At 45.3% G+C, this 18,483-nt stretch overlaps 1 protein-coding gene across 8 annotated transcripts in view; it reads right to left on the bottom strand.

The window, feature by feature from the left end:
• Nucleotides 1–18,483, bottom strand: part of SETD4 (SET domain containing 4) — a 284,441-nt gene that overhangs the window by 239,015 nt on the left and 26,943 nt on the right. For 5 of the 8 annotated variants that reach the window (XR_009519220.1, XR_009519221.1, XM_060010333.1 and 2 more), the window contains exons 10-11: nt 17,784–17,907; nt 16,353–16,519 (exon numbers count right to left, since the gene is read on the bottom strand). Coding sequence is in view for 6 of the 8 variants with exons in the window: in XM_060010333.1 (XP_059866316.1) it covers nt 16,385–16,519; nt 17,784–17,907 (259 nt within the window). In the remaining 2 variants the exon portion in view is untranslated. Of the gene's footprint in view, nt 1–16,249; nt 16,520–17,783; nt 17,908–18,483 lie in introns of those variants that run through there. The other 3 variants (XM_060010331.2, XM_060010328.1, XM_060010330.1) reach the window with 1 other exon arrangement.

Below are 18,483 nucleotides of genomic sequence, written 5' to 3'. Positions count from 1 at the left end.
CATCCCCTTGAACTATTATTTATCGGTCTGCGTTTCTCACTCAAGGAGCTCCAACGGCCCACAAGAGAATATGAAGTCTGCATTTTATCCCAGTAGCAACACACAGAGTTCTTGTTTGCCTTGTCTGGGTCCTAACATCTGGAAAAAAAAAAAATGACACTCCCTGTTGCCTGATTTTGACGGTAGCCTCAAGGACCTCAGTCTGCATCCTCAGCCCAGCGGTCTTCTTGTGCCATCCAGTGTTCAAAGATGGAAGTGTCTCAAGCTCACTGCAGAGTCCCACAGATTCAGAGATCCATTTCTTATTTTTCAGGCATCAACCATAACACTTGGGACACTCACAGGTATAGCTAGTTTTTAAAGGAGACTTGTGAAAAGAAGTAAAAAGTACTGAGCCCCTGCTGTGGTCTGGCCACTCATATTTCACTGTCCTGGCTGAAATGAATGTTAAAGCACTTGTGCTTTGGATTAATCTGTACTCAGCAGGGATTGGTACTATTTTAGAAATTATTTAGGCAGCATAAACTTGTTCAGTGGAACAGCAACTGGCATTCTCTCTCCTGCCTCCCAAAACTATTGTAAGTGTAGGCTTGAAACTCCAGAATGTTCCAGCTGGGAGAAGTTAAAGGAGCTTGTTCCTATAGCCCAGAGACTCAGGAAGGAAACTCTGGTGAAGAGCAAAGTCACCTGGGAGCTTTAGGACCCCCAGGATGTTGGCACACCCCAGACCAATTAAATCAGACCCTCGGGATGAGACTCCGGCCTCTGCAGTTTTTAAAGCTCTGCATGTGAGAGGGAGGTGACATCAGCAAGGTGGAGGGCTAGGAGGTCCCAATGTTCACCTCCTCACAAAGACAGTGAACAACTGCAAACCAACAGAAACAGCTCAGGGAAAGCTCTGGAATCCAATGAAGAAGCATCAAAAATCCTGCAGAGCTCAAAAACCGAGGATGGCCATGTAAAAAAGTGCAGGAAGCATCTTACCTGTGTTACCCCAGCCTCAAGCCAAGAGCGTCTGAGTGCCAGGGAGATCACCCCCAGAGGAATTCCACCTCCTGGAGAAAAGGAAAGCAGAAGCTCCAGCAAGCCTCACCACTGTGCACATCTGCAGCCTTTGCTACTGAGGTCTCCCCCGGTCTACACCAACGCTGATCCCAGCTGACAGAGCTGCCCCGAGTGCCCACCACCATGTCCCCTCCCTAGGGCTGGAGCTGTCACCGTCCGCAGAGGCCCCAGGCACTGCCGCGCCCCACTCTCTGGGATCAGGACCTCACAGCGCATCATCATATACGTGATGGGAGCCAGGCTGCCCGGAGCCCTGCTCTCAGTCTCAGGTCACAGCTTTGTGCCACCATTGCCGGGGCAGCCTCTGCTGCCCTGAGCCCCACCCTCTGGGTCCCAGGTCACACTCTGACCATTACCAGTACCACACTGTTACTGCCCTGAGCCTCACACCCAGCTCCCAGGTCTTGGCTCTGAATCATCACGGATGGGGCTGCCCTGAGCCCCAACCCCACGACTCAGGCCACCACTCGGAACCATCATTGCCAAAACACACTATCAGTGCTCCCGGCCCTGCCCCTCGGTCCCAGGTCAAAGCTCTGAACTGTCATTGCCAGAGGCACTGCCACTGCCCTGAGCCCTGATCCTAACACAAGGTTTTAACAAGCCACCACCAGGTAGGTGCTACTACCGTCCTACAACTGCCCCCTGGGGTCAAAGGTGGGACTTCAACCCACCATCTGCAGGCTATGCTGCTACTGCCCCCTGCCCCCTGGGGCCGAGGACCAAGCCATTGCTGCACCTTGTCACCCCAGGGTCTGTGCCACTGCTGCATCACCACCCCCCGCCAGCCAGAGTCACTGTGGTGAGACCCAGAGACCCAGACCTTGGTTCCACAGGCCATCCGTACATACATGCTCACACTTTAGACACAAGTGATGCTGCCTCAGCAAGTGGTCCCAGGACTCCAGCTCCACTTCTACTGTTTGTCAGCACAACAGACCGCAGCCAAGAGGGATCCCATTGGCTAGAACTTGCTCCCATGGGAAAAGCAGAAGACCCCAGCAACCTTCACCTCCAAAGTGCCCAAAAGCCTTGTTGCCACTCCTACCCATGGGACCTTGGCAGTCTTGGCCACAGAATATTCCAGCAGTCTGCACCTACGATGACCTCAGCTGACAGATCCGCGTGGAGACTATGCTGCTGTGCCTTCCAAGAATGAAAGACACTGTATCCCACCAGGCTAGTACCCTTGCAACCACATTTAGGTGAAAGTCTTTTCCCACTGAAGCCAGTCCAAAAAGTGAACGCATCCTCAAATGCACAGACATCAATGCAAAGCCATCAGAAATCTGAAAAAGCAAAAAAATATATATATATATATGAAAAAGCAAGGAAACATGACACCATCAAAGGAACATAATGATTTTCCAGTAACCAATCCCAAAGAAATGGAGATCTGCGAGTTACCAAAAAAAGAATTCAAAATAATTATTTTAGGGCTTCCCTGGTGGTGCAGTGGTTGAGAGTCCGCCTGCCGATGCAGGGGACACAGGTTCATGCCCCAGTCCAGGAAGATTCCACATGCCACGGAGCGGCTGGGCCCGTGAGCCATGGCCACTGAGCCTGCGCATCCGGAGCCTGTGCTCCGCAACAGGAGAGGCCACAGCAGTGAGAGGCCCACATACCGCCAAAAATAAATAAATAAATAATTATTATTTTAGGAAGTTCAGCAGGATTTAGGAGAACACAACTTAACGAATTCAGGAAAACAATAAATGAAAAAAATAAGTTCAACAGACAGAAATCATTTTTAAAAAGAACCAAACAAACTCTGAAGCTGAAGACCACAATGAATGGAATGAAGAAATGCAATAGAGAGCTGTTGAAGTTCTCAGGCAGAATAAAGAATCTGTGAACTGGGACTTCCCTGGTGGCGCAGTGGTTAAGAATCCACCTGCCAATGCAGGGGACACGGGTTCGATCCCTGATCCAGGAAGACCCCACATGGCACGGAGCAACTAAGCCCATGCGCCACAAGTACTGAGCCTGCACTCTAGAGCCCACAAGCCACAACTACTGAGCCTGCATGCTGCAACTACTGAAGCCCACAAGCCTAGAGCCCGTGCTCCGCAACAAGAGAAGCCACCGCAGTGAGAAGCCCGCGCACAGCAACGAAGAGTAGCCCCCGCTCTCAGCAACCCGAGAAAGCCCGTGCACAGCAACAAAGACCCAGTGCAGCCAAAGATAAAATTTTAAAAAGTGAAAAAAAAAAAAGAATCTGTGAACTCCAAGATAGATTTGTTGATATTATCCAGACAGAGGAGAAAAAAATTAGATTGAAAAAGACTGAAGAAAACTTATGTGAATTATGGGATACTATCAAACAAAACAAAACAAAACAAAAGAAGAGAGAAAGAAAAGGACAGAAACATATTTAAAGAAATCATAGCTGAAAAATTCCTAAATCTGGGGAGAGACATGGCCATCCAGGTACATAAAACCCAAAGGTCCCCAAATAGATATAACCCAAAGAGATATTCACCAAGATACATTATAATTAACCTCTCAAAAATCAAAGACAAAGAGAGAAATTTTAAAACAGAAAGAGAAAAGGGACTCATCACATACAAGGGAATCCCAATAAGGCTATCAGCAAATTTCTCAGCAGAAACCGTGCAGGCCAGAAGAGGGGATGACACATTCAAAATGCTCAAGGAAATAAACTATTCACCAAGAATACTTTATCTAGCATAACTGTACTTCATTAGTGAAGGAGAAATAAAGACTTTCCCAGAAAAACAAAAGCTGAGGGAATTTATCAGCACTAGACCTGCCTTACAAGAAATGCTAAGGGGAGTTCTTCAAGCTGAAACAAAAAGACACTAATTAGTAACATGAAAACATGGAAGTATCAACTTTACTGGTAAAGGTATAGTAGAATTCAAAATACCCTAATACTGTAATGGTGGTGTGTAAGTCAGTTTGAACTCTAGCATATAGGCTAAGAGACAAAAGTCTTAAAAATAATTATAGCTACAATATTTTGTTAATGGATACATAATATAAAAAGTTGTAAATTGGGACAACAACAATGTAAGTTGAGGGTGGGAGCAAGTAAATGTGTGGAACACTTTTATGCAACTGAAGTTAAGTTATAAGCTTAACAGTTATCACAACAAGATGTATTATGGAAGCCTCATGGCAACCACAAAGCAAAAACTATCTGCTGTATAGATACATAAGTGATAAAGAAAAAAAGAATCAAAGCATACCACTATAAAAAAAATCAACTCACAAAGAAAGACAGCAAAAAAGGAAGAGAGGAACAAAGAAACTACAAAACAATTAGAAAGAAATTAATGAAATAGCAATGGTAAGTCATTGCCTATCAATAACTACTCTAAATGCAAATGGTTTAAATTTTCTATTTAAAAGGCAAAAAGTAACTGAATGGATAAAAAAACAAAACCCAACTATATATACTGCTTAGAAAAGAGTCATGTAAGCTTTAAAGACACAGGCTGAAAGTGAAGATATTTTATGTAAATGGAAACCAAGAGAGCTGAGACAGCTATACTTATATCACACAATATAGACTTTAAGTCAAACATTGTAACAAAAGACAAAGAAGGTCATTATATTGTTGTAATGATAAAGGGGTTAATTAATCAAGGGGCTATAACAATTGTAAACATATATGCACCCAGTATTGAAGCACCTAAATATATTAAACAATTATTAATAAAGCTGAAGGCAAAAAATAGATAGCAATGCAATAATCGTGGGTGATTTCAATACCTCACCTTAAACAATGGGTAGATCATCCAGAGAGAATCAATTTTAAAGATGGACTTGAAAGACACTTTCAATCAAATAGACCTAATAGACATGTAAAGAACATTCCATCCAACATTCATCTCTAGCACACATGAAACATTCTCCAGGGTAAATCATGTTAGGTCACAAAACAAGTCTTAATAAATTTAAGCAGACTGAAATCATATTGAGTATCTTTTCCAACCACAATGGTATGAGACTAGAAATCAGTAACAAGGAAAGCTGGAAACTTCACAAATACGTGGAAATTAAACAACACACTTCTGAACAACCAACAGGTCAAAGAAGGAATAAAAACATATCTAGAGACAAACAATAATAGAAACACAGCATACAAAAACTTATGCGATGCAGCAAAAGTGGTTCTAAGAGGGAAGTTTATAGCAATGAATGCCTACATTAAGAAAAAAGATCTCAAATAAACAACCTAACCTTACTCCTGAAGGAACTAGAAAAGGAAAAATAAACTAAGCCCAAAGTTAGCATAAGGAATGAAATAAAAATTAGAATATAAATAAAGGAAATAGAGATGAGAAAGACAATAGAAAAAGATCAACAAAACTAAGAGTTGGTTTTCTGAAAAGATAAACAAAATTGACAAGCCTTTAGCTAGACTAAGAAAAAAAAAAGAGACTACTCAAATTAATAAAATTATAAATGAAATAAGAGACATTATAACTGATACCACAGAAATTCAAAGGATCATAAGAGACTACCATGAACAACTATATGCTAATGAATTAATTTAGAAGAAATGGATAATTTCCTAGAAACACACAACTTACCAAGAATGAATGAATGAATTAATGAATGAAAGAATGAATCATGAATTAATAGAAAGTATGAACAGACCAATAATGAGTAAGGAGATTATGGGTAATCAAAAATCTCCAACAAATAAAAGCCCAGATGACTTCACAGGTGAATCCTACCAAACATTTAAAGAAAAATTAATGCCAATCCTTTTCAAACTCTTCTAAAAAACTGAAGGGGAAGGAAAACTTCCAAACTCGTTTTACAAGATCAGCATTACCCAGATACAAAAGCCAGACAAGGACACTACAAGAAAAGAAAATTATAGGTCAATCATCAGAGGTTGAACACAGATGCAAAAATCCTCACCAAGATACTAGCAAACTGAATTCAAGAACACATTGAGGGCTTTCCTGGTGGCGTAGTGGTCGAGAATCTGCCTGCCGATGCAGGGGACACGGGTTCGTGCCCCGGTCCGGGAAGATCCCACATGCTGCAGAGCGGCTAGGCCCGTGAGCCACGGCCGCTGAGCCTGTGTGTCCGGAGCCTGTGCTCCTCAACGGGAGAGGCCACAACAGTGAGAGGCCCGCGTACCACAAAAAAAAAAGAAGAACATTAAAATGATCACAAACCATGATTAAGTGGGATTCATCCTTGGGATGCATGGATAATTGAACATATGTAAATCAATAAATGCAATACATCACATTAATGGAATGAAGGATAATAATCAAATGATCATTTCAATAGATGCAGAAAAAGCATTTGACAAAATTTAACATCCTTTCATGATAAAAACTCTCAACAAATCAACTATAAAAGAAATGTTTCTCAGCATAATAAAGGCCATATATGAAAAGTCCACAGCTACATCATACTCAATGGTAAAATTTTAAAGCCTTTCCTCTAAGATCAGGAACAAGACAAGGATACCTACTCTCACCATTTCTATTCAACATAGTACTGGAAGTCCTAGCCTTAGCAATTAGGCAAGAAAAAGAAAAGGCATCCAACTCAAAAACGAAGTAGCAAAATTACGTTTGCAGATATAATCTTAGACATAGATAACCCTAAAGATTCACCAAAAATCTGTTAGAACTAATAAATAAATTGCAGGATACAAAATCAACATCGGAAAGCAGTTGCATTTCTATACACTAATAACAAACTATCTGAAAGACAAATTAAGAAAGCAATCCCATTTACAGAAACATCAAAAACTATAAAATACTTAGGAATAAATTAAGCAAGGATGTGAAAGACCTGTACTTAAAACTATAAGACAGTGTTGAAACAGACTGAAGAAGACACAAATACATGTAAATATATTCCATGTTCATGGATTGGAATAATTAATATTATGAAAATGTCCATACTACCCAAAGTGTTCTAGAGATTCAGTGCAATTCCTATCAAAATTCTAATGGCATTTTTCACAGAAAAAGAAAAAAAACTACCCTAAAATTTGTATGGAACCACAAAAGACCCTGAAGAGCCACAGTAATCATGAGAAAGAAGAACAAAGATGGAGGTATCATATGTCCTGATTTCAGACTATATTACAAAGCTACAGTAATCAAATAAGTATGGTACTGGCATAAAAACAGTCACATAGACCGGTGGAACAGAATAGAGAGCCCAGGGATACACCCACACATATATGGTCAACTAATTTTTGAAAGGGTACCAAAAATCCACACTGGAGAAAGAATAATCTCTTCTAACAAATGGTGCAGAGAAAACCAGATATCTACATGCAAAAGAATGGACCATTATCTTACACCACACGAAAAGATTATCTCAAAATGGATCAAAGACTTAAATATAAGAACTGAAACTGTAAAACTCCTGGAGGAAAACATAGGGAAAAAGATCTTTGACAGTGGTCTTGGCAATCACTTCTTAGATAAGATATCAAAAGTACAGGCAACAGAAGCTAAAATAAACAACTGGAACTGTATCAAACTAAAGAGCTTCTACACAGCAAAGCAAACAAGCAATAATTTTAAAAGTCAGCCTACAGGATGGGAGAAAATATTCACAAATTGTATACCTGAAAATATACAAAGAACTCATACAACTCAATAGCAAAAAAGCAAATAATCCAATTTAAAAACAGGCAAAGGACCTGAATAGACATTTTTCCAAAGGCATACAAAAGTTATATGAGAAGGTGCTCAACATCACTAATCATCAGGGAAATGCAAATCAAAACCACCTCACATCTGCTAGGATGGCTATTATCAAAAAGACAAAAGATAACAAGTGTTGGTGTGGATGTGGAGAAAAGGGAACCCTTATACACTACTGATGGAAATGTAAACTGATGCAGCCATTATGGAAAACAGTATGGCGGTTCCTCAAAGAAGTAAAAATTTAACTACCCTGTGACCCAGCAATCCCAATCCTGGGTTATATCTGAAGGAACTGAAATCAGTATCTCAAAGAAATATCCATACACCCATGTTCACTGCAGCATTATTCACAATAGCCAAGATATGGAAACAACTTAAAATGTCCTTCAACAGATGAATGAATAAAGAAAATGTGGCACATATATACAATGGAATATTACTCAAACATAAGAAAAGAATGAAATCCTGTCATTTGCGACAACATGGATGAATTTGGAGATAACCCAGATCGAGAAAGACAAATACTTATGATATCACTTATATGTGGATTTTTTTTTTAAATCCAATTTCATAGAAACAGAAAATAGAATGGTGGTCATCAGGGGTTGGAAGGAGGGGGAAATGTCAAAGGGTATAAATTTCAATTATCAGAAGAATAAGTTCTGTGGGTAATACACAACGTGGTGACTAGTTAATAATATGGTATCGTGGACCTGAAGCTGCTGAAAGTAAATCTTAAGCATTCCCACCACACATGTGCGCGCGCACGCGCGGGCACATAATGAGTTAACTCTGTGAGATAATAGATGTGTTAATTATCTTGATCTTGGTAATCATTCTACAATGAGTATGTATCAACATATCAAATCATTATGTTGTACATTTTAAATATATACAATTATATTTGTCAATTATTCCTCAATAAAGTTTTTTAAAAAGGCTCCACATGTGATTCCCTTGAATGGTTAAGGCTGCGAACCGCTGGTCCCACCTTCACTATCTGAGGCTCAGAGGCCAGTCACCCAGGAGACTGAGTCCCAGAGATGACCTGAGAATCGAAGGTCTGTGCTGCCCATCTCCAACATGCTCTATACGTGACCTGCTTCCTCAGTGACCTCCTGAAGCCCCCTCTCCTCTTAATCAGTTTAGAGTCTCCCTTTGTGAAAAGGGCGAAGTTAGAACTGCAATTACTTTCTGCCCTAATAACTGCTTAGTAGACGCTTTGCAGTCCTGGGTTTTGCCTCACCTTCTGATTCTAGGCACCAGAAGGCGTCCAAATGCTTGTGGCCAGAGCTGCAGAGCTGGACAGGGACCCTTGATATCAATAGGGATCCCCACCCCAGGACAAATTCCTCCGGAATGGGAGAAGCCTGCCTGGCGGGACCACTCTCCCCTTCTTGCCCCTCTAGTAACACCTGCTGCCCTTTATGGGATGTGGGTCTTCAGGGTGAGTGGGAGAGGCTGGAAAACTGAAATTCGACCATAAAAAGTCAGGCTGCAGGGAGAGGGCTTGGCCCGCAGGGACTTCCGGGCAGGCCTTCTTTCTCCTCAAAGCTCGGTGCTGCTGGGTCCTCGTGGCCAATGAGGTCGCCCATTGTAACACAAAAATCAGACACAACAAAAACTGCTCTCAGGTGGCCCATCCCTACCCTGCACCCTAGGCTGCCCATCTTTGGAGGCAGAAACAGGTGTGGCTGACAGGTGATAGACTTGAACTCAGACACTCCTGGGGTCAAACCCCAACCGTATGATGTGGGATAAGTCCCCTGACCCCTCTATGCCTCAGTTTCTTCACATCTAATAAAGACATAATACGTGCATCCCAGAGCCACCGTGAGACCAGAGGAGGGGCTGAAATGAGGACAGAGGCCAAACCCAGGAAGGACTCAGCTCCAGCGCGTCCCTTCTCCAACCCTTCTCAGGCTAACGCTACCGCTCCCCTTTCTCCTCCAACAGCCCCGCTCCCACTTTCTGATTCTTCCCTGGAAGAATACAGTTTGGGGAGTTCATTTGGGACAGTATCTGGAAGGAGGATGCAGGAAAGCATAAAGTCTGCTAGAAACAGCAAGAAAATGTGGGTTCTGATGCTAAGTCCATGGCCCAGAGCAAGCTTCTCACTGCCTGGGAGCTTCACCCACAAAATGAGGGGTCAGAGTGTATCACCCCAAGGACGTCTCTCACTGCCACCCTCTGATGCTACACATATTCAGAGGCCCAGGGTCGGAGTCACACGATCGAGGGTCAGGTCTGTCTAACACTTCACCTCAAGAGCCTGTGAAATGACAACTGAAGCCCTGGGACCAGGGACCAGGGCGCAGCCCCTCCTCTGGCGTCTCTAGGTCAGTGGTTTGCAGACAGCGCGCCCTGAAATCACCTGGAGCCTCAACAAATACACATTCCCGGACCTACCTCCCAGAGACTGACTCAGTGGGTCTGGACTGGGCTCGTGCACCCTGGCTGCTTCTGATGCCAGGGTCGGGGGACCCACCGTGACAAACGTGCTCCTAATAAAGGCTCCTGCTGCCCGCGATGGAGAGCAGCCTCACCGCCACCCTCACATCACTCCGCATTCCTTCTCTCCTCGGAGCCTGTTTCCTTTTCTCTAAAACGTGGCTAATAACACGCCCTCTCAGGGTCAATGTGAAGTCAGGTTCCCTGGGCCCTGAGTCTGCTCTTCCATGTACTAAAGCGTCTCTGCTTGTCAAGAGGCCAGTGATCAAGCCAGGAGGGAGCGTGCTTAAACAGCAGGACCGCAGATCCCAGCCCTCCAGATGCTCGTCCAAGGGCGACCACTCCAGCTCCACTCTGAGTCCACGTGATCCCAATCAGGTGAGGGCAGGTGCCCACCTAAGCCCGCCTGTGCTTCACACACACAGTCACAGGAGCATCAACTTTAGGAGAGTGGGGTATGAAGGTTGACCGAGGTTTGAATCCTAGCTGTGTGACCTCAGCAATAACTCTACCTTCCTGAACCTTTGTCTCCACATTTACAAAATCAGGAAAGTTATTCCCGCACAGATCATTGTTAAGAATTAAACGAGGTGATAAATGTCACGCGTGGGGCAGAGGACCTAACGCTGCCAGGCCTCTACCATCATCATCAGACTGACAAACTCTAGCCCTGCCTGTGAAAAAGTGTTAGCTGAGCATGAGAAGAGGGATAGAATTGAATTCCCTGGCGGTCCAGTGGTTAGGACCCTGCACTCCCACTGCCGAGGGCACAGGTTCAATCCCCTCGCCAGGGAACTAAGATCCCACAAGCGCACAGTGGCGTGGCCGAAAACCAATGTAAAAATTTAAAAAAGAAGAGGGATAGAATTCTCCAATAGGTACTAACCCTACTTTTTTTAAAAGAATAGCTTTATTGAAATATAACTCACATGCCACACCATTCCCCCATTTAAAGTATCTAATTCAATGGGCTTTAGTATATTCAGAGTTGTGCAACTATCATCACAATTTTAGAACGTTTTCATCAACCCAAAAAGAAACCCCCTACTCTTTGGCTGTCACCCTCCAATCCCTCTAGCACCCTGCCCCACGCCACAGCACCTGCTAATCTACTTTCCATCGCTACAGATTGGTCTATTCTGGAAATTTCATGCGAATAAAATTCTATGTGGCCTCTTGTGGCTGGATTCTTTCATTTAGCATAACGTTTTTAAGGTCCATCCGTGTGGCATGTGTTGGTGCCTCATTCCTTTCTATGGCTGCATGATATTCCATTTTATGGGAAGACCACATTTTGTTTATCGATCCGTTCACCCACTGATGGACATCTGGGTTTGGGGCTGTTATGAATTATGCTGCTATGAATATTCATGCTCATGTTTTTGTGTGGACATATGTTTTCAATTCTCTTGGGTATGTACCTGAAGGGGGAATGGCTGGGTCATAAAATAACTCTATGCTTATCAACCTCTTGAGCCACTGCCAAACTATTTTCCAAAGCAGCTACACCATCTTCCTTTCCCACCAGCAGTGTGTGGGGTTCCAATTTCTCCACATCCTCAACAACACGGGTTATTATCCACTTTTCTTATGATTGCTGTGCTAGTGGGTGTGAAGCGGTAACCTTACATTTTTCTTAAATCTTACTATATTTCTGTGTGTTTTTTTTTTAAATTTTACTCATAGCCTGATATTAAAACTACATGGAACAGAAGGAAATTAAACAAAAAAAATATCCCTTCAAGGAAAGGTTACAACAAAATGATGAAGACAGAGAAATGCCCTCTGCAAGGTGAGTGGGAACAGCCCTGGAGAGACAGCAGATGGCACTGCTGTACATGACGCATTGTATCGTTGTATGTGGTACAATGACACCGTTGTATGTGGTACACTGCACTGTTGTATGTGGTATGACATTGTTGCCTGTGGTACAATGACCCTGGTGTATGTGATACAATGACAGTGGTGTGTGTGGTACATTGGCAGGGATGTAGAAAAGTGCATCAGGCCTTCCTCCTAATCTTCTTGTTCCCTTTAATTCACACGTAACTTCCTGGACCTGTAAAACAAAGCTCTTTTCCAAGTAAACCAACATGGTGGCATTCCTGACAAAGCTTTGTATTCAAATGTCAGCTGACAACCCAAAATAGGTTTTGTTGTACTTTCCTCCTCAGGACAAAACTTACTGCTGCCCAACACTAATCTATCACAGAATATAGCTGCGGTTTACCAACTAAAGGAGGAGCTAAAATAAGTCGCCCATTTCTGTGCCCGGACTCCCCTCCAAGGGGGTGTCCAGGTGTTTCAGTGAAAGCCATTGTCACAGCATTACAGCACTGATTTCCTGAAAGGTCATTAACAGTCTCCACCTTCAGGCAGAAGCACTTAAAGTGCCCCAGTCCCAGGAGAGTCTCCTCTATTTTTATCTTGAAAGATTTCAGGAATGCCTCAACTCATCCTTCACTTCTTGGTGTCTGTCCCCTGAGGCCAAGGCAGCAGTTGGAGGTTTACCACCCACAGACTCCGGAACCAGATACCAACAAGGATGGGTGTACTACAAACCGCAGGCCTGCCCAAGGCCTAGGAGAGAGAAAACAAAAAAGGGGGAAGGAGAACAATGGCAGTGGGGGGGAGAGGCGGTACATGGGAGAAGGGAGCAAACAGTTCTGCTGGTAAAGGACAGTGCAGGCTGCCCCCCTGTGTGGGCAGACGCGGGGTGCTGGCCCTCACAGGGACTGACTGGCAAGGACAAGCCTAGGGACGCAGTGTGTGGCCTCCCTGGGGTTCGCCCTGAGGGCCAGGCTGTCCACAGGAGCCACGCGTTTCTTGCAAAGAGTCTGAATGCATTTATACACCAAGGGTCATCTGCAAACTGTAAGTCTTATCCTTCTGTTTCCTTTTTTTTTAATTAATTTTTATTGGAGTATAGTTAATTTACAATGTTGTGCTAGTTACACATATGCATATACCCACTCTTCTTTAGATTCTTTCCCATATAGGCCATTACAGAGCACTGAGTAGAGTCCCCGGTGCTACCCAGCAGGCCCTTATTCTACTGCTGTTTACAACTAAGGGTAGATCTGCCATGGATGATGAAATAGCTGTCATTTGTCAGTGTCTCTGAGTAGTTGCCTCTTGTCATTGTTCATTTTTTCTAACCACGGACAACTAAAGCATAAGTCCCACATGCGCCTGAGAAGTTTTTCCTGTTGGGGGGTGAGGGGCTTTAATTTCTAAAGGTATAAAGCACTCTCAAGTAAGAATTAATATATTTAGGTCCTAAATGTCCACGAATAGGGGACAGGAAAAATAAATGGTGCTGTAGTGCAGGGTCAGCACCCCACGGCTTGTGGCCTGTCTTGGCAAATCAGGCTTTACTGAAACACAGGCATGCGTGTCTATACATTGCCTACAGCTGCTGTGCTCTACAACTGGGCCAAAGACCACATGGCCCAGAAAGCTTCAAACATGTACTATTTGGTCCTTTACAGAAAAAGCTGGTGAACCCGTGGTAGAGTGTATCATGAAACACACAACAGCTATTAAAAAGCAGAGTAAGGGGGGACTTCCCTGGAGGTCCAATGGTTAAGACTTCGCCTTCCAATGCAGGGGGTGCGGGTTCGATCCCTGGTCAGGGAGCTAAGATCCCACACGCCTCGTGGCCAAAAAACGGAAACGTAAAACAGAAGCAAAGATGGTAACAAATTCAATAAAGACTTTTAAAAAAATGGTCCACGTCAAAAAAATCTTTAAAACAACAACAACAAAGTCAACCTCAACTGCATCTATGAACAGGGAGAGATGCTCAAGATACAATAATGAAGATGTTTTATTTCTAACTCTGATCCCGGAGGTGAGTGGGCTCCGTTCACTTGTTTTTTGTTGAGCTTCACGAGAGGAATTCGCTTCTGGGGAAGGCTGAAAACAGGGCAGGGAAGACAGGACTCTGGGCAACAGAAACGCCGGGGCTGGGGCAGCCCCCACCCCCCATGACCCATTCAGGAATCCCCGAGGCCTGAGGAGCGTATACACCCCCTTCCCACGCTAGTTCTGAAAAGGATAAAAAATACTCCTAGGTAAGGACAGAGGTCAAAATATAGCCATAGCCTTAGGTCAGTTTCCCTACACAGAGGCCCAGAATCAAGAAGACGTCCCCACTGCGGCAGGGCTGCGCTGGGTGGAGCTGGGTTCCCCCAGGGGCGAAGCGGAAAGAGCTACGCAGGGGGCCCAGCCCTTCTTCCCAAACTGGCAGTCACGTAATCCCTGCCCAGCGAGGTGCGGAGACCCGCCCCGGCCTCCTGGAAATCCCCAGAAGCCTCCTGCAACGGCCAGCTCGATGCGTCCACGCCGGGAAGGCACGCAGGCCGAGCCGCTGGCTTCACGCAGCACAGAGGCCAGCCCCTCGCTCCCCGGGCAGGACCCTCTTCCGCCCCGGGACCAGCCACGCTGCGCCTGTGCGCTCGCGCCTTCCCGGGGAGGGCGGTGGGACCGGGCGCGGCCACGACAGCCGGAGGAGGGACCGGCTCCCGGGATGTTTCTCATCCCCGCTCTCACATCGCAGGGCGGCGAGAGCGAGGCCGACCCTGCCGCGGACTCCCCAACATAACCTGCAGTGAAGCCGCGCGCCCACCAAGGCCGGTGGGCGAGGAGCGCGGCCGTCGGTGAGGATGGAGGAGAGGCACGTACCCGAGTCAGGAGAGCGCGGAACTCCGGACACTGACGCCCCCGAGCTGTGACCGGTGTCCCCCAGAGGGTCAGCTGAGAGGCACCGTCGCTCTGCCACACGCGAGGTGTGGGATTTCCGGCCGTTTCTTCCGGTCTTTGTTTGTAAAATAGGGCGGCTGTGAGGCTTCCGTAAAACTCCGCGCACCAAGCCCGAGCGCAGGGCCTCGACCCGGCGACGCTAACGTTTAATAAACGTTACTGCTGTATGTTTCAACAACGTCCAGTTTTTATAATAAGCACGTATTTGCTTCTGGGATATATGACACCCGCTCTGACCCCCTCACAGTTGTTAACTGACGGGCATGAAAGCGCTGTGAGAAGTTTAAATCCAGAGCCAAGATCTAAAAAGTACTAATTAGAGCACACTTTATATAAAACCCATACTCAGAGTGCCGTCAACAGCCTAAAGGGCTTGTATTGTCTTTTTTTAAAAAAAAGAAAAAGAAAAAAAAGGAAAGCAAAGGCTGAATTCAAAATGACCAAGTGAGCACAAAACTTTATCTCCTATTCCTCCCAATACCCCCATTAAAATGAAGAAAAGGAGCAGAATAAAAGGGTTAAACACCCACCACAAAGCATGGGAAAGGGACACGGGCTGCACAGAGATCTGAACACATTCTGGGAAACTGTAAACAGAGGGAGGACTGGTGAGGCTCCACCAGTCTCCTGTTGGACAAGGACGAACTCGCTTGCTGCGCACAGAAATCACAGGTAGTCAGGGCTGGAGGGGCCCTCCCCGTGAGCTAATCCCTGGTCCTCAGCGGACAGGGGAGGCGCAGACGGGGAGCGGCAGCCCCACCGGGGCCTGTGCCACAGGCCCTGCTGCTAGGTGGGAGCACAGGGGACCCCCGTAACAATCTCGTTTCCAGATGGGCAGTCAAGGACAGAAGATTCAAAGTGAGTTGCTCTAGCTCAGAGCGGCAGGGGCGGAGCCCGGCTGGGAGCCAAGACGGCTGGGCACCGCCCCACACTGCCCCCTCCGAAGCCACCCAGCCACTCACCGCCGCATGCTACATGCCCCTCAACCCTAACCCGCTGGCATCAGAGCACAGAGCAGCACGACGTCTTGTGCTCTTACGGCCGCTGAGTCAGGTAAGAAGCAGGACACCCAGAGGAAGACCACAAACGGGGCCCCGGGCTGACCCCGGCCCCCTCCCAGCCTCGCCCTCCTGTGACAATTCATTCGTTCCTGGGACGTCTTCCTCCAGGACTGCTATTTGCTTTGACAGCAACAGAAATGCTGATGGGACGGAGTCCCCAGGACCTGCTCTGCCCCTACAGATGCCCTTCGACGTCCCCAAGCAGCCACCACTCCTCCCCACAGACAGACAGAAGCAGGGGAATAGGATTAAGCAGATAACTGTTTAATAGAAACCGTTGATTGACTGTAAATGATTCTATATAAAATAAACCTTAGTTTAAAAATGTTTAAGAAGTCACACCCACCATTGGAGGTGATCACCTGCACTTCGGTGAAGTTACGTAAAAGCTGTTTGCAAACTGGTTAGGGTCTCAGCAGAGGCCTGGAGAATCTTCAGCTCTTCTGTCCACAGTGTTTCTACCAAAGTTAGTTGGTTTATCAAAGACACTTCTTCATCTTTCATATGAGAAACCTGGAAGTTATTTTTAAATGATTTTCTTTAGTGTAGTAAAATATACATAAACATAAAATTTAACATTTTAGGGCTTCCCTGGTGGCACAGTGGTTGAGAGTCCGCCTGCCGATGCAAGGGACACGGGTTCGTGCCCCGGTCCGGGAAGATCCCACATGCCGCGGAGCGGCTGGGCCTGTGAGCCATGGCCGCTGAGCCTGCGCGTCCGGAGCCTGTGCTCCGCAACGGGAGAGGCCACAGCAGTGAGAGGCCCGCGTACCGCAAAAAAAAAAAAAAATTAACATTCTGACCATTTTTAAATGTACAATTCAGCGGCACTAAGTACATTCACAGTGTTATATAACTACAGCCACCATCCATCTCCAGAACTTCTTCATCATCCCAAACAGGAACTCTGTACCCATCAAACATTAACTCCCCATTCCCCCCTCCCCAAATCCCTGGTAACCTCTACTCTACTTTCTGTCTCTATAAATTTGCCTATTCCAGATATCTCATTTAAGTGGAATCATACAGTACAGGGTATTTGTCTTTTTGCGTCATGGTTTATTTCACTCAACACAAGGTCTTCAAGGTTCAATAAAATTATTTTTTTTAATCCTAGTAATGTTTTCATTCAAATAAGCTAATTCCTCATTTAATTAAAACGTTCATTAAATAAAAGGGAAAGACGGGACTTCCCTTGTGGTGCAGTGGTTAAGAATCAGCCTGCCAATGCAGGCGACATGGGTTCGATCCCTGGTCAGGGACGATTCCACATGCCGTGGAGCAACTAAGCCCTGCGCCGCAACTACTGAGCCCACGCACCACAACTACAGAAGCCTGCGCCCTCTAGGGCCCGCGTGCCACAACTACTGAAGCCCCGCGCGCCTAGAGCACATGCTCCACAACAAGAGAAGCCACCGCAATGAGAAGCCCGTGCACTGCGACGAAGAGCAGCCCCTGCTCGCCACAACTAGAGAAAGCCCGTGTGCAGCAACGAAGACCCAACCCGGCCAAAAAAAAATTTTTTTAACTAAAAGAAATTTAAAAATAAAAGGGAAAGAGTACCTTAAAAATCTGTTACCAAGAATTCATGCAATAATTTTACCTATTAAAAGGTGTAGACACATGTTAACAGTCAAAACACGAATTACATCAGTGTTCATTTATTAAGGCATTAACAACACCCTAAGAAGGTGGACTATCCCTATCCAACAAGCATCAGTACAAAACAACTTCATCAACACACTTAGGAAAAGAACGCAATATTCTAGAAGCATACCTTTTGAAGTACAGCCTTACTCTCCTTGATGAAATAATGGCATATTTTCTGGGCTATGTCCAAACTTGCCTTCTCATTTGTATCTGAAATTATTTCCCCAATAAGTACTTTTTTCCAGCATGTCCTAGAACCAAAATATTCAATAAGGTCATTTCAGCAGGTTTTCAAAAACAAAGGCGGCTTTTCCACTTGAACACTTCTCCTATTTTTCCAGAAATATAATAAAACTCATTCCATCAGCATGTTCCCTCAAACCTCCCACCACATGCAGGTCCTGGGTCGGAGCAGACAAGGTATACAGGACAGAAGAAGGAACGCCGAGGATAAGAAGCGAGGGAACTGGCGCTCTTTGCAGGCAGGGCCTGAGTTTTATTAGCACCACAATCCTGTGTCTGGCACATGAGTAAGAAGAGTCGCGTCCACCAGCCATAGGAAGAGAACAAGGGACAGACAGGAAGGTGAGTCCACAGTCAAAGTACTACCGACTAAGGAGCAAAGGCGGAGGTTTTCCTTTTCTTCAAATGACAGCCTCTCCTAAAAAAAATGGCAAACAGAACAGGACATGTTTCACAAAGTAAAATGCTCTACAGATGGAAAGAGGAATCTACAGTGAAGCCTTTCTCTACACGCAGGTCCTTCCAATTTTACACTGAGGAAGTCCGTAGGAAATGGGGCTCAGTGGGCTGGCGGGGCCAGCTTT

Source organism: Delphinus delphis, chromosome 4 (genome assembly GCF_949987515.2).
Source record: "Delphinus delphis chromosome 4, mDelDel1.2, whole genome shotgun sequence".
In the NCBI taxonomy this organism is placed as follows: Eukaryota; Metazoa; Chordata; class Mammalia; order Artiodactyla; family Delphinidae; genus Delphinus; species Delphinus delphis.
Note: the sequence above shows the minus strand (reverse complement) of the source record. Positions and strands in the feature narration are given on the sequence as shown.